This window comes from Haliaeetus albicilla, chromosome 1 (genome assembly GCF_947461875.1).
Source record: "Haliaeetus albicilla chromosome 1, bHalAlb1.1, whole genome shotgun sequence".
NCBI lineage: Eukaryota > Metazoa > Chordata > Aves > Accipitriformes > Accipitridae > Haliaeetus > Haliaeetus albicilla.
Genome location: NC_091483.1, coordinates 74,952,742 through 74,975,193, shown reverse-complemented (window position 1 = coordinate 74,975,193; position 22,452 = coordinate 74,952,742). Strand labels below are relative to the sequence as shown.

Sequence of the window (22,452 nt, the reverse complement as noted above, 5' to 3'; positions counted from 1 at the left end):
ATGCAGGCCCCCTGGCATTTTTGCCAGGGGGAAGCGAATGAATTCCTTGCTTTGCTTTGCTTGTGTGTGCAGCTTTGCTTTATCTATTAAACTGTCTTTATCTCAAACCACAAGTTTTCTCTCTTCTACCCTTCTGATTATCACTGGGGGGGGAGTTAAAAACTTGCATGGAAGCCCTAGGCTAGACAGAATGTGCTAATTAAAAAAAGTACAATGGAGATGGAAAATTAGGGAACCATCTATGGAAGGAGAGAAACCAGATTTTAGAGACTAAGGGGAAAGGAAGATTTTTGTCTTGATACATTTGCATCTTGGTATCTAACGCTAAAGAATGAGGAGAGGAAGGAAGTGTGCCCACAGCCATGTTTTGTAAAAAAATTCTCAGACAAAACCCTCATGGGGAGGGGGAAAGTAATGAGAAGAGTAGACAGGCACACAGCAGTCCTCAAGAGGAGATAATAATAGCTCAGAGCTTTTTATTCTTTGTCCCGCATAGTTAATCCAAGCACAGTAATATATAGACTTAAACTGAGATTGCTGCCAAAAGAACAGTTTTTCTCATCCCACAAATTTTTGTTCTTAAAATCAGGGAACAAATGACCAAAGAAGATAGAAGTAGGGTAGTGCTGCTGTTTACATGTGTCCGAAATATCAGAGCAAGATGGCTCTGAATGGTGCAGGATGTAAGGAAATACATGGGATTATTGTTGTGCCCCTACTTCACCGTATCTTCCTTCCCCCTATGGGAGTATAAACTGAGGCACGTGATCAGCTAAAAAGGAGCTTTAGTGTCAAGTAAGTAGAATTGCTTTATATTTGTCACTGAATCTTTGTGCAATTAGGCTTACTCCCCAGGTGCATTTCACTATACTTTTGTGACTCTTAGGAGCTGTTCTAGCACCAAATTCCAGAGACCAGTTTGACAGTTGGACAGCTAGAATGGATTGAATGGAAGTCCAGAACAGCGGAGCTAAATATCCTGAAGTGAATGTAAAATAGAGCCTTTAGTGAGAATTGCACAGTGGGGAGACCACTGAGAATTGTGGATGTACACTTAATGGTTACAACTTCTGTACACATTTTTAATCCTTAAAAGCTTAGCCAATGAGTAGCAGAATCTTTGGCAGCACAAGGAGAAAAAAATCTTAAGCATGACTGTAAGGCAGGCGTAACTTTTCTCCACAGACATCATTTTTCAGGTGAAATTGTCACTGAGAAGTAGCTGTGTTTTACACTAACTGAAAACTTTGAATTGCTTTGAAATACGCAACCTATAATGTTATGTGGATTGCAACACTTCTGTGAATTATTGAAGACTGTCATAGTTGAGATAATCTGATGTAAGGGATGATTTCACAATTTACTTTTTTTTATTTTTTAACTTCCAAAAAATCATGGTGAAGAAGTATTCTTGGGAATCACTGAAACAGAAGTCTCATAAGAGCTAAGATAATCTCTAATTGGTGGCTCTCATGACCTGAAAGCTAGCATGCTGTCTTGATCAAGGAAGTGGGATAAAATACCTACTATCTCTTACAGATGGTTCCTGACTTAGTCTGATTCCCTTTTCTGGTCTGGACTTCAGCAAGCTTGTTCAAGCTTTTTTTTGGAGGGAGGCGGGGTGGGGAGTGGGGTTGAGGGTCTTTTTGTTGGTTTTGTTTGTAAGGCAGTAATGCGAAGGGAGAGGCTAAGGTTGTGGGGATTTTACCTTAGGTTTTGCCAATTTTTAATTTTTTTTATTTTAAATCAATTTTAGACTTAATCTTTCTGAAAATAAACTTTCTGGCATAAAATGGCATAGTCTTAAGAGCCTTGCATCTCTATTAAAAGAGTTTTCTGACTCTCCTCTATGGAGCAATGCGATTTCAGCAACGTGATTATTTCAGGAGGCCAAAATGGCAAAACCAAGGTAGTACAACGCTATGTTGTCTACCTGTACTGAATACTAAGACTGGTAAGCTTTAACTCTTGAGAATGTGTGACCTTAACGTATGGCATCAGCTTGGCTTTACAGAAAGAATTATGAAATAATTGAATAAAAGTGACAGAAATTGAAGTGAGGAATTACAGTTATCCAATCATCTAGTGACTCATTTCACTAGCTGGGGACAAGGTTACTCAAGTATGAAAATGAATGGGTCACAGCTCAAACTTCCCTCTTAAGCTCTGTGAGTAACACAAATTAGTTGACAAGGCTGTCTCTTAAACTTCCTTTTCAATCACAGTATCTGCTTAAAACTGTATGCCTAACTGTTTGTATTAAATTAGTGACTACTTTGGCATAACTGAAAATGTTAGAGGTGATTAGTGCACTGCTGTGGTTGATTAACTTTTCAGACCTGCTTAGGTTGTTTGGTAGTTGGAGAAGAATTCCTTACCATTAGACTGATTGTTGTGGAATTAAAGTAGCAAAAACAATGGCTTGCAATTGTTAATGGATTTGAGTACTGTGCTGAAGTGGTTGATACCATAATGTCTCAGCAGAAAAAGATGTTGATGACTTAGTAGTGACTCAGTGTGGGTTAGCTGCAATTGACTGCAGAACTGGAGTTCAGGAATTCTGTTATTTCCAGTATTGTGTGTGTGTTGGGTTCTTGAACTGTCATTTTTCAGTGTGCTAGTTTTCTTTATAAAGGTACATAACTTCTCTTCTGATTAGATCAATCACTTGGAATTTCCTATGAGGTTCTTAATGATTATTGTCCCAATACGCCAAAATGTTGTTTTGTATGATACAGTCCTCCATTCTGGAGGTCTGCTGTATATTCTTTGTTCCTAGGTGCACGCATTTACATTCTGATATATGAAATAAGCTTTGACTGAGTTGGCCCAGCTTACGAAGTGAATACTGGTTGCTATTTGAGATAACACTTTTCTAATTCAACTTTCCCCAGATTCTGTGTTATCTTTAAATGTTGTAACTTCTGATGTCTGCTTTTAGATTATTGCTTAAAATTATTAATAGTAAGTAGTCCTTGGAGTTTTTCCAATACTAGTATCTGTTTGATGGTTTGGTTTCTTTTTTCCGCAAATAGCTACCTCTGGAGCTCTAAGCTGCCGGTTGTTTATCTGCAAAAAGCACTGTATTGCACAATGGTCTTTTTTCTGCATCACAGTACCATATATTACTAAGTCAAAAACCATGAAATTTTTCGTGTACTCAGTTTTACTTTCTCAAAGAATGAAGTAGGGTATGGTTTAGATCTCACTTATTTCCAGTTAACATGACCTTGTAGAAAGTAGTGGGTTTATCCCTTGTAGTAAGTAGAAAAAAAGTAGTTTTACCCAAGACTGTAGTAAAGAAAAATACATGAAAAAAATAATACAGTGAAAAAAGGCTGATTATTGTACTCTTAATTATTTCCCATCTGGATCATTCTGTCCTACAATACTACATAAATACTATTTCATTGTAATTGATCTAATTTAACCTCTAGGATGCAGTTTCTGTAATTGCATAACTGTTAGTTTTCATATGTTTTCAAAAGTTAAATACCATGTGGGTTTTTTTCTGAAGACTGTTCTTCATACATGTTTCACTGTGTAGCCTAAAAATCTTTAGATTTTAAACAGTGAGAGCCTGCAGTTCCTTTTATATTAGGAGTATTGTGTTATTCATGACAAAATTTACCTAGCATCATGTAAAAAAACTGTGGTGCCAAATTGCTCTGAACATAATTTAATTTTCAATTCCATTCCTCTAGGCAGAATATGAGGTATCTTCAGATGAAAAGCGTATAGACTGTGGCCTGAAAGTTTTAGAGACATACTTCACTAATGGGGTAAATATATTGCAAAATATTGTCTCAAGTGTTTTGTAAATGTCAGATAAATAGATATCTAAGTGGTTGCATTTTTTTAGTAAATTGACTTTCAAACTTCATTAGTCCCATTTTTGTCTTTCTGGAAGGTATACTGCCTCTAAAATTGTGAAGCTCTTATCAACTTGAGTAGAAACCTTGACTAATCTCTGCTTTTAAGACTACTACCATTACGATTTATTCTCCTATGTTTTCTAATTAAAATACTGGTCTCAAGTAAAGATATATTTTTAAACAAACTCATTTATCATCTAAAGAGAACTTATTAACAAATTAACTCAGAGTTTTTTAGTCTGAAGACATGAGAATGAGGAATTCTTGAAATTTTCAGGCTTCTTTCAGACTCCTATGTGGCCTTGGTTGGTTTGCTGTAAGTTTGCAGAATTGCTGCAGGTTTTCACAAACTGAAATGCTGTTTTGGTTTGGCTTGGTTTGGTTTGTTCTAGAGCATTCTGTTTCTCTGTATTTTGCATGGTCATCATTAATAGCTGATCTTTTGCATATATTAGACGTCGCTGATTGATTTTTAAGAGTCTGTTCTTTGGTATCCAGTAGAAGCTTTTCTGTGGATATATAATTAGACGTTTGCTTTCTATGAATAGATGCTCCTTCTGCTTCTCTTACATTGGTCATCCTAGAAGACTTTACTCCAAATGAAGGTCTTGCGGATGCCTAAAAAGCAGATAGACTCCAAGTTTGCCACATGTCTTCTGATAATTTGGGACTACCATAAGTCACATGCGATTTTTGCAAAAAATGGATTTCTTTGGGCTGGTTTGAAACAGTTCCCCAGCTTTTGTATGTGTTTCTTTCCCCGTACTTCCATCCTGCTAAGCCAAATAGAGAACTTGCTTTTGTGGTGATAGACTTCTGGAGAGAAAAAGAAATTTGACTTACTGCCAAGTTTGTTTCCGCAGATATTGCAACAGTAAATAACTGTAATAGCTTTCAATGCATTTGTATGTAATAGGGAACAAATAAAAATTTTGCCTGAATATGACTTTCTTGGTTTTCTCTTCAGCCAAACCATTCCTTTCCTTTTCCTGTATTAGAAGATTTTATTTTACTTTGAATACAGAACTTTTACTCATTCTATCAATTTACAAAATTGCTTTCATTGTTGCCTTTTTGTTTAATTATGTAAAGTCTGCAGCACACCTGCCAGAAATACCTCAGGAAACAGTAAATGAATGTAAAGCAAGACTCGAAAAGAACCCTTCTAAGGATCTTTTTATGGACTGTACTAGGTAAGTTAAAAATGCACAGTGCTAAGTTTGAGGATCACAAGGGAAATTTGTGTGTTTCTGAGAGAAGTGAAAGGTGAAGCTATTACACCCAGGAGTATTTGGTCTCTCAAATAAGTGTAGGTAAGAAATTTGGAACAGATTTATTAAAGGACTAGGTTTCCTTCAGATGTGATTTACATGTTTGACTTTTGCAGAGCTTTTTCTTTAATGCTAATTTTGCATAAAATCACACTATTATCTCCTGCCAAGTATTCTGTAAGTTAGAATAGTATTTCTCTTTATTATATTCTTACCTTTTGAGTGACTTCTCTTCCTTGATGAATGTACTCAGAAAAATATGAAGTTATAAACTGGAGCTTGAAAGGTTTCTGAACAATGTTACACAATTTATGGTTCTTGAAAATGGGTTGAACAGAGGCCAACAGTTATATTCCATTAAGATGGCTAATTAGATGATCGATTAACACAGTGATAGTTAGCACAACCAAATACAACTTGGTTTTGCTCTGAAGTCATGAAGTGATATTTCACACAGCAGCAGCAGGAAGGCTTTTCTTGGAGGGACGGTACATGTTTACCAGTGTTGCATGTCTTTCTAAAGCCTTCATGTTTCTAATATTACTGGTTCTTCAAGACATGCTTGATCCTGTCTGAAGGATTACAACACGTTTTGTCACTGCTTGGGTCATCTCCCTGGCAACAAAAATAAGCATACTTTATAACAACCTGAGATTATAAGATTGAAAGGGATATTTGAGAACACCTAGTAAAACATGTCTCAAATGGAGGATCTGTCATGTAGGTCATCCCCTTTCCTCTGTCCAATAAATATATGAATACAGTTTGAATGACTTGTCTTCCTTCCCCCCACCCCCCCCCTTGGTGTGCTTAGTTTAAGGGGAATGATAAGGTACCTGATGTTCAGGTTTGCATATGGCATTTAATATTTCAATTTCAAATCCTAGAATAAAATTTTACTTACCAGTCTCCAAAGAATGTATGAAAACTTGTAGATACTTTCCTGTAAATATCTTTCACAGGTCATATATGTGGGGTCATACATGCATTGCATAGCTCCCGAGAAGCTGATATTTAGGTGGGCTTGAAGACACTTAATGAAAATGCAGAGGTCAAGCTTTATAGTTAGTGTAAGTAAAAGCAGTTTGACATTCACTAGTGTTTTGACAGGAACGGTTTTCCGTGACAGACACTCACTGTGAGGCATTTAGGTTAAAACCATTGTAGAGCACAGTGACAATGTTTTTCTGTCTACAGCTTCATTGATATGTTTAAGTGTATTTTAATAGATTGATAACACCTGCTTCATCAGTTTTTTCAGTGTAAGATTGATTTTATTTTCCTGTTGCTAGAATTGTCCATGAATACCTAAGCAGAAGACCTTTTGAAGCTTACCAAGACAGTGTGTATTTTTCCCGTTTCTTACAGTGGAAATGGCTGGAAAAGTAAGTTTATTTATAATGTTTGCATTACGATTTTGCTTTGCTTTGTGGCCATTCCGCTTCCCGTGCTAGAAAAGTTGTAGAGCCCTAATGAGTGACACTGCCTGTCTAAGAAATTATGATCTGAAAGACAAGATGTAAAGGATGATGTTGATGGGACAGCGAGAGTGCCAATACTCCCAATGGAAGTCCAGTTGTCTTTAAGTGATAAATTTGTATTAGGTAAATACAAATTTATTATCATATGGATATATGTCTGGCTGTCAAGTGTGCAGTGGGATACCAGTCTTCCTTGAGAGAAAGTTTCAAACTTAGTCTAATTAGTGGTTAATAAGCAGATTAATCTAGTTTTATAACCCAGTGGGTGATTGGATAACTAATCAGTTTTTCAGGGTGGTACAGACACAGATTTAGTAATTACAAGAGAGCAAGATTTGTATATATCAGAATCTAGTTTGGGCTTTTAAATCAATACTGAGTGTCCAGACTTTTTTCGGAAGGCTGAAATTGGTACAAATTTATTCTAATTCAGCACCGCTGGGTATCATGATCCCATATTGAAACATTAAGGTGCTTGACCATTAATTTTATGGTAAATTCCAATTATCCAGTGTCTTTATTTGACTGAATTAGTAGCAAAAGCCAGGAAGAGAACTAGGGAAGTTACTCAAACAATTAAACCAAAGGAACCTCCATTTGTTGTCCTGAGAACAAAGCTGCATTAACAATGAATGCACTTTTAAAACAAAACCAAAAAAACCCCCACCACCATGAAACAGCTCTGCCCTGATACATGTTTAGGAATGTTTTAGCATAGAATGGCTGACACCTTTACTGCCTCCAGTTATTTGTTCTTCTTCCACTACATCAATACCTTAACAATTCGTCTCTTGAACTGCTATTGCATACTGCAACTCTTTCTTTTTTGGAAAACCTAAACAGCAAAGCAAAATCAGAAATGGTTTACCTTTTAAATGCTGCATAGTGAGCATGATCTCATTGAAACGCAGCCTACATGTCAGCATACTGCAACTAAGGGAGACAACTGGAGGTGATAAATTGACTGTTGATGAGAACAGATAAAGCTCTAACCATAAACAGCATAAGGCCTAATTGATCAGCTTTTCTTCCAGCTATTGTGAATGTCTGATGACCACATGAGGGAGCCAATGATTCTAATCAGAGCACCCCTTTCAGCTTATTATAATACTGTCTTCATGAAGTCAAGGCAACTGTTGTTCAGTAAGATGTCATAGAACAGGAGGGAGAAAATTAAGACAGACCTCAGCGTGGGGAGGGGATTACTAACTCTTGTAATTCCTGTTGCAGTAATTGTTTCTTTCTGTTAATCAGGCAACCAGTAACCAAACACACATTTAGGCATTACCGAGTACTAGGCAAAGGTGGATTTGGAGAGGTGAGTACAGAATTATCTTTCTGCAAGGCAGTCCTTGAGAGAAAAAAAAAAAAAAAGGTTAATACAGAGGAGAAGCAGTTTTTCAACTCTTGACTCTAACAGTCTACATTTGACACATCACCTGGCAAACTGTCATTAGTCCAAACTGTTTTCCTTTGATGTGTTAGTTTCAGTATTGTAGGTCATGCACAAAGCTGGAGAAAACTTCTACTGACTGATAACAGTTGCTTCTGTTTAGAAATTTCATTTGGCAATGAGAATGTAGTTTCTACTTAATAATTATGTAGAATATTCATGAACCTCATAGGAAAATCTATAGATTTTATTAATTCTGTTTATAATTCAGTGGGGTTTTTTTCCCCCTACATGTTTTAACCAGAGCCCTATATTGAAGGGGAAGGAGGGTTACTAGATTGTCATTATCTTTTTCCTGCTTGATTATGGTGTGGATATTTGTCCTCTGTCCTGCTTGCCTAGACTGTTACCACAGTCAGGTGTTTTGCCAACACAAGATCCAGTTTTACTGAACTATTCAACCCCAACAAAAATGTGTTTGCTCCTGTATAATCGCTTTTTCTACTTGTTACAGCTTTTGTGTCCCTTCAGAGTTGTTTCATGGGTGAAATATCTGTATTGATTCTTACAAACCTTCATTTTCTGAGAGCATTCAAGAGTTCAAGAAAAGAAAAAAAAAATTATCTTCTTTTAAAAAAAAATTATTCTAAAAAAACCCTAGCATCTTTGACACACCTTCCTTCTTTTTTAGGTGTGTGCCTGTCAAGTACGGGCAACAGGAAAAATGTATGCTTGTAAAAAGCTAGAAAAAAAGAGAATAAAGAAGAGGAAAGGAGAATCAATGGCTCTAAATGAGAAAAGAATTCTAGAAAAAGTGAATAGTAGGTTTGTAGTAAGTATCTACTTCTGATCTTAGTCTCAGAAGTTTGTCTTGCTTTGTTTGCTTCATTTCAGTCTCTTTCAGGAACTTGTGAGCACAAGACATTTTTTAATTGATTTAGAGAATGCATGACTGCTGAGAGAAATGATTGATATAATAAGAAGCATGTTTTGGTTTTGTGTGTGATTGTGAGTAGCTCTGTGCAGAGGACTTTTTTATCCAATATTAAATTGATTTTAGTCTGCCTGCTTTATTTCTCACTTAAAACCACAACATTAGGTTGTGTTTCAACATGCTGATGCCACTGAATCTTTGTCCTCTGTTTAAAGGTGACTAGATTATTCTGTAGTGCTCCGACTTGAATAATCACTTAAATTCTATTTCTGCTGCAGCCTTTGACTGAGTATGTTTGTCTATGTTTAATAAAGAGGATAATTCCATATACTTTATTTCATCCTATTTTTTCCTTCTCTCTTTCTCTTCTCTGTCTCTTCTTCCAGTGCATTGCTCTCTGTTTTCTTATCTTACCCCCTTCTTCCCTCCCATACACCTCTTTTCTTATAATTAATGCTGATTTCTAATTTCATTTTTGGACGTCATTCATAAAGGCACTTACAAAGGGGTGACTTCATGAGAGTCTCCCATTTAATTGCCATTAGAAGTTGCATATCCTGCATTTCTGTGACTTTTAATAGTAGAGGTTTTATATCCTTAGGTATTTTCATAGTATTCATTACTCTGTTGCTTATACATTTCAAGATAAACATGAAATTTGACTAGTATATCTATTCAGGTTAGTTATATTGCTTTTCTGTGTACTAAGGCTTAAAGAGGTATCTTGGATGTGAAACAATTAACATAACTTTTTAATAGAAATTCCACAGAATGAAAATCTAAGTCTTAATACTTTAACCTGATGCTATCACATAAATTATGGTCTGTTAGTAGCTCTAATTACTAAGCAGTGAAATAACTTAGAATGATCAAACTTATACCAAGTAAACTTTCCCCCAGGTAATGTTTATTTTTTCATTGAATTGTTGTCACTTAAGTGTTAATTTTAAATGCATTTTGCCTTGTTTTTAAATCCATTTACTGATAAATTTTGTATTGCAGTTCAGAGAGGATTTTAAAGTACCTGTGTCAGAGGATAGTAGAAGTTATTTATAAATAAATATATATATGTATAAAATATGTATGCATGTATTTTCTGATAAGCTTTATGTATTAAAAAACCCCTGTAGAGTACTGCCAGCTAAAAGAAAAATTAAGAACCTGCTGGCCAGATACTTTAATGTATTTTAAACGATTATAAATAATGTTTTTGTATAAATATGCTAATGTTGTTTTCTCACAAGGCTCATGGGCTTGAAATGATTGAAATTGAATCCAGAAATTACCTGAATTGATCCAGAAATTACTAGTTATGGAGATACATGAGATAAGAGTGAAACTTATATTTTTGAGTAATATTTTTTCAACATATGTAAATACTATAAATCAATAATTGATCGAAATTGAATTTGAAAACACTTTATAGGATTGAGTATAAGCTATTTTCTTGTTGCCAGCCAAAGCTTTTTTGAGGCAATAGAGAAGATCTAGACCTTGGATCTGCAGTAATACTGGGTTGGAAGTGGGTAGATAATTTGTCATGCCTGTGTCACAAGTAAAGTCATTAATAGCTGGACATGTCAGTTTAAAACCACCAAATAGTAACCCTTGCCCTGAGTAGCTGATTTAAATATTTATTTCATTTTATTATTTACTATTGGATTTATGCTTCTGAAGGAAGAGTTTGGGCTTATTACCGAATTATGACCTTTATGTATTTGTACTGCCTTTAAAAATACATTTATTGAGTCAAAAAATCCTACTGATTTTTACTTAGCTTACTTACCTAATGTAAGCTAAGTATATGTTTAAATCCCATTGCTTTTAAAACAAGTTAGTTAATCTCTGTAGTTAATTTTGAAGATCCTGCCAGATGATCATCAGCATAGCATAGCTTTTTCTATTGAAACTGAGTTTGTAATTTAAACAACATAAGTTGAAATTTGCAGTATACTACATTGTTTTAAAATTGGGTTTTTCTGAATTCACAAGTCTACTTTAAATGCTCTTTAAAAACATTTACCTAAAACCTGAAGAAAAAAAAAAGTGGTGTTCTTCCATCCCTATCAGTGCTGCATTCCACATACAGTGAGAAGAAGAAAGACTATAAAGAGCTATACTAAGTCTTTACTGTTGGCAAGTTCTAAGCCAGGGAAATATGCAGTTATTTGGGGGGGGGCAGGAAGGAATAGAAACTACACATTTGATCTTAAATAACTTTTTTAGTTTCTCTAATGTAGGGCAACTTTGAGTTTTGTAGAAGTTCAGGAAGGTGGTTTGACAATGCATAATTCCTGAATGAAATAAAGTATATGCGCATGTTATCTTTACAAAGAGTAATACAGATAATGTGCAGCTGAGGGCCATCATCAATAAATGTATTTTCTGGATGGAGCTCTATGGTATCTAAACAGATATGTCACTAAACTTTTGTACAGTGATGTAGGGTTTGTATATGCATGCAAATTGGAATACCTTTGTGTCTTCAAGTACTCAACAGGAGTGATCCTCTACTTGACTGTTGTGTTCTTTTTTTGTTTTAAAAAAGGATTCATATGTTGCTTGTATTGGAAAAAAGAGCTGTGAATTGTATTGGGGTTTATGAATGAATAATGGTTGTCTTCTCTTCCTGCCCCATTTTTAGGTTAGTTTATCCTACACGTATGAGACGAAAGATGCCCTGTGTTTAGTATTAACCATAATGAATGGAGGAGATTTGAAGTTTCACATATATAACATGGGAAATCCTGGCTTTGATGAAGAAAGGGCTATTTTCTATGCTGCAGAGCTGTGCTGTGGCCTAGAGGATTTGCAGAAGGAGAGAATTGTTTACAGGTGAGTGTCACCTACAGTCACTCGTACCTTGAATTTTCCATGTCTGTTCAGCATTGAATGTATTAATTGTTTCCTACTAAAACAAGTTTATACTTCAACTTCATAGTAAAAGAAGCAAAAAATTGTTTAGTTGTCCTTTTCACAGCATGTCCTTCAGAATAACTGATTTTATTTGTGTTCGTTCTTACTATTAATTTACGTTTAGATACTTGCTACATTCGAAAACTTTATAAAGTTCATTCAAGGTTTGTTTGTAAAATGAAAGTAAATTATGATTTACAAAGCAAATTCATTAGTAATTCAAGTAAATAAAATAAGTTTTAGGAACATGGGCTTTGTACTCCTGCCCACTCTAAAGCAGGAGTTTACAGAAGTCCCTTGCTGCATTGCTTGTTACGCCCAAGTGGGTAAAAAGTCAGTTATAATCCGTATGGCCCTCTTTATTCTGCTTTTATTTCAGGTTCCTCCAATAAACACTTTATTGCTTTTGAATTAATGAAGCTATCAGAAGCCTCATGCATTATTGTAATTGAGATTGTATGGTCTTACTGCTCTTTTCTGTCTCTGTACATACATCATTTAATCGCTGGCATGCATTAATATCACAGAACAAGCAAAACAAACTCAGTGGTGGACCAAGAACACTTTCTTTATATTATTGGTGTATAACACCAAGTACCACTTGTTTTCGAAGAAGATTTAAAGTATAATCCTGCATAACTTCAATATGATGAGTCTTAGTCTTTTCCCTCCCCAATACAGAAGACTAACATACACCCAAAAGAAAGTGACAGAACTACAGAGTAAATCAGTCTTATGCTGGTTGTTGTATATGGTTCCCTAAAGAATTTGGCTAATCTTGCAATGTTATGCAGTGTGTTTTGGCATGCATGTAGGAGGAAAGCAAGGATGAATATTTTGATCAGCTACAAGTAAGTCATTTCACATTGTCCAAGTGAAAACAAAACTGATTGTTTAAAAAACAAAACAACAACAAAAAAACCCAAACAAAACAAAAACAACAAAAAACCCCACAGCCCTTGTGTTTAAGCCCAACTTGTTAGCTATTTGCTTGTAAGAAGACTTTCAAACACATATGTCAAATCCTAGTGTTCTCTGTCTGCAATTACACATCTTGGAGTGGTCGTGGTTTCTTCTGGAGCAGTCTTGGTATCTAGATCTCTGCCCTGTTTTGTGCTATTACATAATCAGTTTCCAGTTATTAAGAATTTGTATGGCCTTATATTTATGAGCAAGGAAAAAAGTAGTTTCACAACCAAGTCTGAGTAAAATTGCCTGTTAATTAAAAGAATGGGAATTATTTTCAGTCTTCTGTTCATAGCAAGATGAAGGACCAAGAGACAGTTACCTGTACATGTGTTAGTAACTGAATATTTGTATGCTTGGGAAAAAAAGAAGGGCTTAAATTTACTCATAATACCTGAAGGTGTTATTTAAACAGTTCAGTATAAGACATGCTAAGGTAGTTCCTGCTCAGTATGTAAACAGATGAAAAAAGGCTCTAATTATACCATGTCAGCTCAAGTATGCTTTAGCACTAAAACTAGAAAATGTTTGGATAATTTTACGCTCTTTGTAGAATTACTTTCAGCCCTGCACTTTTTAATATCGAATGACTAACTTTTTGTAAAACAAAGTCTTGTTTCTTCTCTTTTGCTAATGGTAGTATTTTTCCTGATGGTCTTGATTTGTTTTTTCCATATGTATTTCTTTTTGTATCATGCATTTAGAAGCGTAATTGTAAATTTTACAGCTTTAAAGTCTAGAAGCCAAAACAGGTGGTCATGGAAGTCTTCAGAATGTCACCAATTACAATGATAGAGAATTTTGATCATGTAACCTATCAGGCATCTTAATAGAAATGCATTTAAGCAGCAATACAGTGATTATATATGATTAGTGAAACAGAAAGCTTGGGAAAATTTGCCATAATTATTTTATTCTCACCAAAGAAGTTATGCTGGCAGCCTCCAGTCTTAATGTTGGCAGTGGGGAGGGGAGAATATAATGAAGCATGTTTTAATTGATTCAGTGATTTATTTTTCTGAATTATGGTAACTAGTATTTTTCATTCTCCAGGGCAAGAAAATACAGAGGGAATGTTTTTCTTATTTTGCTGTCATTTTGAAAGTATTTAATACTGGTAGGACCACTGAATTTCTGAAATTGGAGCTAGTTCTTTTTCTTGTTGCCATATTTTAAGATCTATTAGTGCGTTTGTTTTCCAGCTTTAAAGGAGGAGTTTTAAACTGTCTTTTTAGACAAATACCTTAAATTGTTAAAGTGGACTTTAATTCTGTAACTTACTGTTAGAAAATATTTTCTTGAGAACATGTTTTTGTGGCTATCCATCTGTATATTCACAGTAAAGTGTACTGCAAAGGCAGTGGAAGAAGGGAAATTCAGAACTTCTGAAAATAGAAATTCTCGGTGCAGAGGGGTGTCAGTAGATAGCAGTAAAATCAGTTCATCTTCGCAGTTTGTTCAGTTCTAGTTCTACAGTTTTAATGTAAGTCAGTCATGTGAAAATTTATTATAAATTTATTACATTTGGGACATGTTGCCATCAGTAGCAAAATGCCTCATAAAGTGGAAAAACTAGGCCTAACTTTCCTCTCCATTAACACCAATTTTTATTGTGTGTTTCATGTGTCTTTATACCAAGTATTAGTGAATTTCAAGCAGTGGCACTGGTGCTGTCTGTAGGACCCTGGAGTCAGTTGTGCCATTTTGTTAGTGGGGTTCCCACTGGCTTAAGAGAACAGGTGCAGAGCTGGAAGGAGGGCCCCGCGCTGCCCTGCGATAGCGACTGAGCCAGTTTGCTTGTTCAATGGGAGCTTGTGAAACTAGCTGTAACTTGCCATATGTTGCTGACGTTAGAAAAATAAGCAGACAGGAACAGGCAGCCGAGGAGCTATTCATCCATCTGCTACATAAAAAGTCTGATAATACTTAAGAGCGAAGTCAGGATTTGCATGAGACACGAGTGGGGAACAAGTGCCTGCTTTCCAAAAGGGACTTAATTGCTGGAGTTTTCCTGCAGGAGTTACCAGACTTCTCAAGGATGGTAGTGGTTTTTATCAGATACGCTGCTTGAACACCTAGTTTTCCTCACAAACTCATGTAGGTGCCCATAGAATGTGCCTGGAAGGTCAAAGATCAGACTTAAAGACCTGTTGAAGCTGTAGTGGATAAACCCAAGTAGCTCCTTGCCTGCCTTGTGCCTATGCTCAGAGTAGACATCTTTACAGCGAAATCCCCTAAGGATTTTTATCCAGAAATTTTCTCTGAAGGAAGGCTGGTATAAGCTATAGAACAAGTAGACTTGGAGATGGAACTCTTTAAACTTGTTTACTTGAGTTAACCTGAGCATATAATACGTGCTTTAAAGTAGATTTGTTTCTACCTAAAGTTTGAGCTGAATTTTCTTTTGCTTTTTTGATACTGATGTGGGGGTTTTTGCGTTTTGGTTTTTTTTACTTTGATCTCTTCTGATTTCTCTGGTATTGTAATATCATATCTAACATCAAATGTTTAACATTATGGGGACTATCTAGACTTAAAAGTATTAGAAGCAAAGTGTCTTGCTGACTTCCTTATACAGTTAATATCATGAAATAATGAAACTTTAACATGAATACGCATACTTCAGAGCACCAATTTATCAATATTTGGGAAAAAAAGCATGCAGATTTCTTGGTGAACAAATGTCTGTGTGTATATTTGTCTCTCATTTTGAATGTAAATTCTAAAGTCGTTCTTCCTAAAATTGCTTCTTTTACGTTATTCAGTCTTTTCTGCTTGTATATGAATAACTGTTCTTGTCACAACTGTACATATACCCATATATGTATATATTGTTTTTAATAATCTGTTCCAATAATAACTGAATCTTTGGCCAAGTACTGATTTTTGCTTGTCTACTTCTGGCTTTACAATATTTATGGTGGAATAAATCTAAGAGACTGTATTGCAATCCACATGTTTCTGATGCATATCACAATTATATATATATATAAAAAAATATACATGGTATCTTTTATACATATAGTCCATGCATATATATATTTTATATATATATATAAAAATATATATGTTCTCGGTAGAATCTGCTAGAGGATAAATCCTAGAAGTAACCTCTGAACAGCTTCAGGTTCAGCTTCAGTGACTCCCCAACTTTTCCTGGGTGGGGGGAAATCCAAATATCCCATTGAGTTTCTTCTTTTGTTCTTAAAGTAAAAATGTACAAGAAGATGCCTATAAAATGCAGAACTGCAACACTGAATTAATTGCCCTTTTACTATTTCCTGAGTCTTGCTAGCATTCAGTAGCCAAAAAATGTTTCATGTGAAACTTCGATGTTTACAGAAAAGTAGTAGAGACTCTTAGAAAGTTGATTGCAAAGAATCCTAACTACATATCAAGTGTCTAGTAAGCTTTAGAAGCTGAATGTCCAAATTAAAGGAAAGGAGTTTGAATGGATGATATTAAGCCTGTACTTAGTCTTGGGAATATTACTCTCTGTTGTCTTATTACTGTCTGTTGATTTTCTGACACCCTGGGGTGGAATATAGCAAGGAGTCAGCATTAAACTGCAGCAAGCACTGGTGTATTTTACCATTGTGGAGTTGTATTCTCAGGGGAAATGTCTTTCACTTATGAGCACAAATTTGGGTCTAAGTTGGTGGTTCTTCATATCTGGATTTTAGTGTTGTGTAGAGAAAGATCCTCAACCGTGAAATATGAATTGCTCTTGTTAATATAAATGAATTAGAGAGTTGGGAAAAAATGGATCTTGAGTTCTATGGTTAAACTATTTGTAATATAGGTCCTCAACATCAACTTTTTTTTGTATATAGATGGAAACTGGAAAAATTGCTTTAGTCGGAAACCAAGAAACAGTGCCTCTGTTGCACTTGATGATGGCTAATAATTTTGCCTTTGTATAATTCACATTTCTATTCTGTTTAATTTGTAGAGACCTGAAGCCTGAGAATATACTGCTTGATGACTGTGGTAAGTAAAAATAAATTTAATTTTGAAATCAGGAATTACAAATCTAATTGATACTGTGCCAGAAACCAAAGGGACTTCTTCATGATAAAAGGGACCTGGCTGACAAATGTTAGCTTTAATTAGTAAAGAAAAAAACTGCCCTTGCTTTTTAGAAAGTAGGGGAAAATACTGGGTCTCTGGGGGATGACAATGATGATGTTTGAGGGGTCAATTTCCCACCTTAAAATGGCTACTTTTCCCCTTTTGCTCCCCCTTCTCCCCACTACCCTTGATTTAAGATGGCTAAAACTTTTATACGGCTTTGTTCTCTGTTTGTCTTTTCTTCGACTGTGGAAACATGATTTGTTAGAAGTGGGGCCAGAATTTTACTTGGCAAACTATAATGTTTAAGCAGTAAAGGAGAAAAGAAATCTGAAGCATCTCTGTTTGTTTTAACATTTCAACTAAAACAGGTCTGATGGTCACTGATGCATATGTGGCTGGAAGGAGTCAAGGAAGTACAAACAATATGAAGAAATGTTTGTAGTTTTTTGTTTTTCAAAAGCCAACTTAATTTTCTTTGATGACTTTGTATGAAATTTATCAGAATCTTTTGAATTCACTGTAGAACATGTGCAGCAATTACCTTCTAAGCTGTGGATGAATATTACCAGTTTGTTCTTGTAATTGCTGAGTATTTTAGTTAAGCAAAAACTGTTTTTGAAGTCATTAGCACAGTATTTTTTTTAAAAAGTCAACATGTTCTGACTGAAAATTTCTAAAAAGGTGATGCTTGGGAGAAGTCACTTTCCAAGAGCTAAAGCTTTGCTAGACATCAAATGCATTCTTTAATTTTTCTCTCCAGCAATGCCTTGCAAAAGCTGAAGCATTCTTTGAGGAAAAATATAGCCTTGCAGGACCGCACTAGAATGCATTCTCTCTGCCAGGGATATTCTGATCATGTTCCAGAGAGCAGAGGGGACTAATTAGAAAATCACTTCAGGAGCTCAGATCCTGCACTTAAAAAGGGGTTCATCAGATGTCAGGGAAAAGAAGAGCATCTGAATGTATTTAAAATAGCATTAGCGCTCAAGAGCATTTAGTTATTTCCACCCAGTATATAGAATGTCACTTGACTTTCTCTACTCTCTCTTCCCACCCCTTGATTATCTATCACATGTAAACAAGAAATTAATATGCTATTAACTAACGTTGACACTGTAGAGCTTTTTGAATGACAGAGGGCACAAAGGGCACTCGGGCATTGGAATGGGCTACCCACAGGTGATGCAGTGTTCCCTCTTGGAGGCTTTCTAGACAAGAATTTAAAAAACCTTGAACACTTTGGGAAAGTAGGGTACTTTGTTAGAGGAAAACCTGGTGTCTCAGTACAGGCAACAGTTTCCCCATATTTGGAATAAATGGAGTAAATTCTCATGTTTTGTTAGGAAGTCAGAAAGCGAAGTGTTTGTGGCAGGAATACAGAATGGAAAAATGCAAGTGTCTGATGGATAGATACAGAATTTTAAATGAGCAGTCATCATTTGTATTTGTCCTACAGTAGCAGCCTATGCCAAAGCTAGGAATTAGAGTACTTAACAGCAAATTTTTTTGTATGACCTTCAGGAAATCAGTTAGGTCTGTGCCTCTCTTCCTTTAAGTATTTAAGGAAGAGTTGAATAATGGTCAATCACTCCCTTCTAGCTAAGTTAAATAAACTTAGTACTATGTGTATATGAATGTTTTGATGTTTTGGGGTGTTTTTTTGATGAGGTATGCTACAGAAGCTGTTTGTTTTAAAAGTGATGATACTTTATTATTTGCTGACTATGCATAATTTATTTTAACATAAATAGGACATATCAGAATTTCAGATCTTGGATTAGCTGTGCAGATTCCAGAAGGAGAAACAGTCCGAGGACGGGTTGGAACTGTTGGTTACATGGGTATGTAAAGTATCCTTTGCTAGTTACGGTTTACCAGAAAACTTGCTTCTGTGAATATATGAATGACTTGTCCAAAGAACTATATTGGGCCTGGATTAGTTAGTTACTAGACATTTTATGGGAAGAAAGGTTACAATATGTGGTGGTAGATGTTAGTAGTCAATTATAAGCCTACTGATAAACTTGAAAACTTAACTCAGGATATTCTACCTTTAGGTAGAACTTTAAGAAAGCACCTAATTTTTTTTCTGAGGTTCAAAGAGATTTAAGGTCACAGGTAAGCAGATGAATTACTATGACAACACATTTCTTTCCTTGGTTTGGAAAAACTTCATTCTTAGTTTGTAAACAGTACTGCTCTTAAGTGTTAAAGAACTTAAGTGCTTCTCTTGAATATAAACAGAATCCTCGCTGTAGAAATGAACGTTTCTTCAAGGCACAAAGGAGTTACGCAAAGATCTCTGCACAGAGCCAAAGGAGTACCTGAGAGTTTTTCCAATATTTAATTAGTCCATTTAAAGTGAATTGTCATGGGGGTTTCTTTGTTTTTGTTTCGTAGCTCCAGAAGTGCTCAAAAACGAAAAGTATACATTCAGCCCGGATTGGTGGGGTCTTGGGTGCTTGATTTATGAAATGATTGAAGGACAGTCTCCATTCAGGAAGCATAAGGAAAGGGTCAAACGGGATGAGATTGACCGGAGAGTAAAGGAAGACCAGGAAACGTATTCAGACAAGTTCTCAGAGGAGGCAAAATCCATCTGCAGGATGGTGGGTGAAGAGACATAGAGGTTTGAAAATTAAATTTCTAATCCTTTTTAAGAGATCAACTACTTTATTTTAACATCTTCTGTTGAAAATTTTTCAAAGCTGGAGTTTTTAAATCCTGCTTTGGTTCAATTGAAAGTTTGTGATTGTCCATGAATTGTTCAATTACAAACTTTGAGAACTCAGAACTTTTTTTCAAGACAAAGGAAGGCTGCATAAATTGATTTTTTCATCATGTGAATGAAAAGGTCCAGCACTCCTTGGACCACATGTAATCGTAGATGGAGTACAATAGCATGCTCAACTTTAATACTGCGTGGGGAGAAATGGCAGAGCAGTATACTAGTTTCCTTGCCTAAAAGAGTCTGTATGAGACAGCAGCTTTTTTTTATCTTGCATGTTCTTAAATTGAATAAGAGGCACATCTATACAGAAAGATTCAAAAGTTTTCTTTACTAGTTCATGCAATACATGTGCATTACTTAAGCCCACTGGAAAAAAATGTAAGTCTGTATTTCCTGAAAGTAAAGTCTACTGCAAAGTCTGTACTGTAAAATCTATTCAGCATGGCATCAATTAAAATATTTTCATATAAATTTGGGTATAATCTTCAAATTGTCTGCTTTGAGGGATTCTTTTGTCTCCTGAAAATCATCTTGCTCCCAGAATGCTGTAGTTTGGATTTCCAGTTCATTTTGATACCATGATAAATTTCATCTGATAAAAGGCCAAGTAACAAAATAAACTTATTGAAAGACATTGTATATAGATTTTTTTTTTATTTAAACTGTGGGATTATATCACTGGATCAGCCTTTTTTTCCGCATCTTTGCAGTTACTTGCTAAAAATCCAGGGGAACGACTGGGTTGCACTGAAGATGGAGCTGCTATTGTAAAGCAACATCCTATTTTCAAGAATATTAACTTCAAGAGGCTGGAAGCTAACATGTTAGAACCTCCATTCTTGCCAGATGTAAGTAGGTGAGACAGATTTGATTAGTATCTAAAAAGGCAAGAACTGTCATAATTCTATGTCAGCAATCATACCAACCAAAAGCAGCACACATGTGAACTCCACAGAATCCTTCAAAGTTAGTTAAATTGGCAGGAGAATGCCATTGTAGCTATCGATAGCTAGTTGTTTTGTGGCATTTCATCTGAGATTGCAAATCAATTTACAATAGTGGTATTGCTCTAGGGACCTTTGTAGCTGATTTCTTAGCCCTAAAACTCTACTTCCATAGCTCAGATGCTGAACAAATGAAGATTAACTTTGAAGAAATTACTCTGGAGTTGAAAGGAGAGTGACAGAAGATAAGTGAATTCTGACAACCATTAAGAAATCCAGAGAAGTTGCATGCTGTTTCTGGTTTTGATATTTCTTTTCTGTTACTTGCAGGATGGATGGAATGGCTTAGGTTCCTTATGAAGACAGCCTTTTAAGTGTTTGCATTTCTGTTTTGTAGTATAGAGTAATTTGGTGATCAGCAATATGAAGTAAATATTGCAGACATTTCGCTCCCCCTTTGCTCATCTAGGAAGGAGAGGAAAACAAAACAAAACATAACAAAAAAAACATGAAAAACCAAAACCCAAAACCTTAATGAAGCAATCTTGTATTTGTACTGCAGCCACGCGCCGTATATTGTAAAGATGTCCTGGACATAGAGCAGTTCTCAACAGTAAAAGGAGTGAACCTGGATACTACAGATGATGACTTCTATTCCAAATTTGTTACAGGTTGTGTCTCAATCCCTTGGCAAAATGAGGTATTGTATATTTCATAAAAGATTATCTTCTTTAGCACAGCAATATAGAAGATTTAATAAGGGATATAATTTATAGTATTAACTGTCTCTGTGAGAAGTAAAGAAGCTTCTGCTTTAGGCTTCTTTGCTGAAAGACTTCAGAAAAAAAGGTTTTCCCAAAACATAAACGCCTTGCTAAAAATTGGGATCTATGGTAGATTTGCATAAATAGAATCTGGCATCTTTGTGTCATAGATACAGCATACAGAACAGTATTTAGCATCAGCATGACTACGTTTTCCTTGTTCTTCTATCACATTCAATATTGCTGTTCATAGGAGAGGGATAGAGAGGGCTATTCAAAGTATACAAAAGCAAATAGGCGCAATGCAAGCTGTTTGTGTATCATGCTTTTATATCAATAGAGTATCCAAGTGACACAGTAATACAGAACTGCAGACTCACCTTTTCTAAGGTTTCAAAACAAATGGTTCAATATTGGTTGTGTCAGACTTTCTCTTAAAGCTTTTTCATCTGCCTAGTGAATGTGTATTCTAGTATTCTGCATAGAATACTAGAATTTTGCTACCTCTGCATGCAGTTCTGTCTGTATTTAGGAAATTCAAATCTTCTTTATTATTTCGGGAAGAGCACTCAGTAACAATTATTTAAAATTGTAGTTCTTGTAATGAATGCCTTCCCCCTATTATAAGATGTTCATAACTTTCTGAAATTAGTATTGTCTTAAATTCTACTAGTGTAGTTTCTTTCCCAGTATGAGTTTTTTTATTTTATTTAGAGCTTGAACACAAAAGATGAGCAATTTCTGAACAACTCAAAGAAAAAAAGTACATTCCCTTTTGTTTCCTTTTTGCTTTTTTGGTGGGGTTTTTTTTTTGCATTACATTAAGAAGGAGATTTGGAAGGTGTCATTTGACATAGGAAGTCTTCACTAAGAAGCAATGAACCTTAGGCTGTTAGAGAAATAAATATTACCTATGCTATGTTGTAATTCTGAACTTCAGAATATGATCTAGTCATTAAGAAATGCACTGCAGCTTAGTAACTCTAACCGCACATATAGGGATGAAGTTGAAAGTAGTTGTGGAATTCTGGTGATGGTAATTCCTTCTATTCAAGGAATAACTATGCAGACTTCATTTTACATTTGTGCTTTTATTTTCTTTT

The 22,452-nt window shown here is 35.4% G+C and overlaps 1 protein-coding gene across 2 annotated transcripts in view; it reads left to right on the top strand.

Moving 5' to 3' along the window:
- The window catches only part of GRK4 (G protein-coupled receptor kinase 4), a 43,908-nt gene that overhangs the window by 14,204 nt on the left and 7,252 nt on the right, over nucleotides 1-22,452 (top strand). Inside the window, exons 4-14 of one of the 2 annotated variants that reach the window (XR_011326636.1) lie at nucleotides 3,705-3,782; nucleotides 4,968-5,068; nucleotides 6,439-6,531; nucleotides 7,882-7,945; nucleotides 8,712-8,852; nucleotides 11,599-11,789; nucleotides 16,789-16,826; nucleotides 18,662-18,751; nucleotides 19,311-19,519; nucleotides 20,352-20,497; nucleotides 21,148-21,285. Coding sequence is in view for 1 of the 2 variants with exons in the window: in XM_069794822.1 (XP_069650923.1) it covers nucleotides 3,705-3,782; nucleotides 4,968-5,068; nucleotides 6,439-6,531; nucleotides 7,882-7,945; nucleotides 8,712-8,852; nucleotides 11,599-11,789; nucleotides 16,789-16,826; nucleotides 18,662-18,751; nucleotides 19,311-19,519; nucleotides 20,352-20,489; nucleotides 21,148-21,285 (1,281 nt within the window). In the remaining variant the exon portion in view is untranslated. The remainder of the gene's footprint in view (nucleotides 1-3,704; nucleotides 3,783-4,967; nucleotides 5,069-6,438; nucleotides 6,532-7,881; nucleotides 7,946-8,711; nucleotides 8,853-11,598; nucleotides 11,790-16,788; nucleotides 16,827-18,661; nucleotides 18,752-19,310; nucleotides 19,520-20,351; nucleotides 20,498-21,147; nucleotides 21,286-22,452) is intronic. The other variant, XM_069794822.1, reaches the window with a different exon arrangement.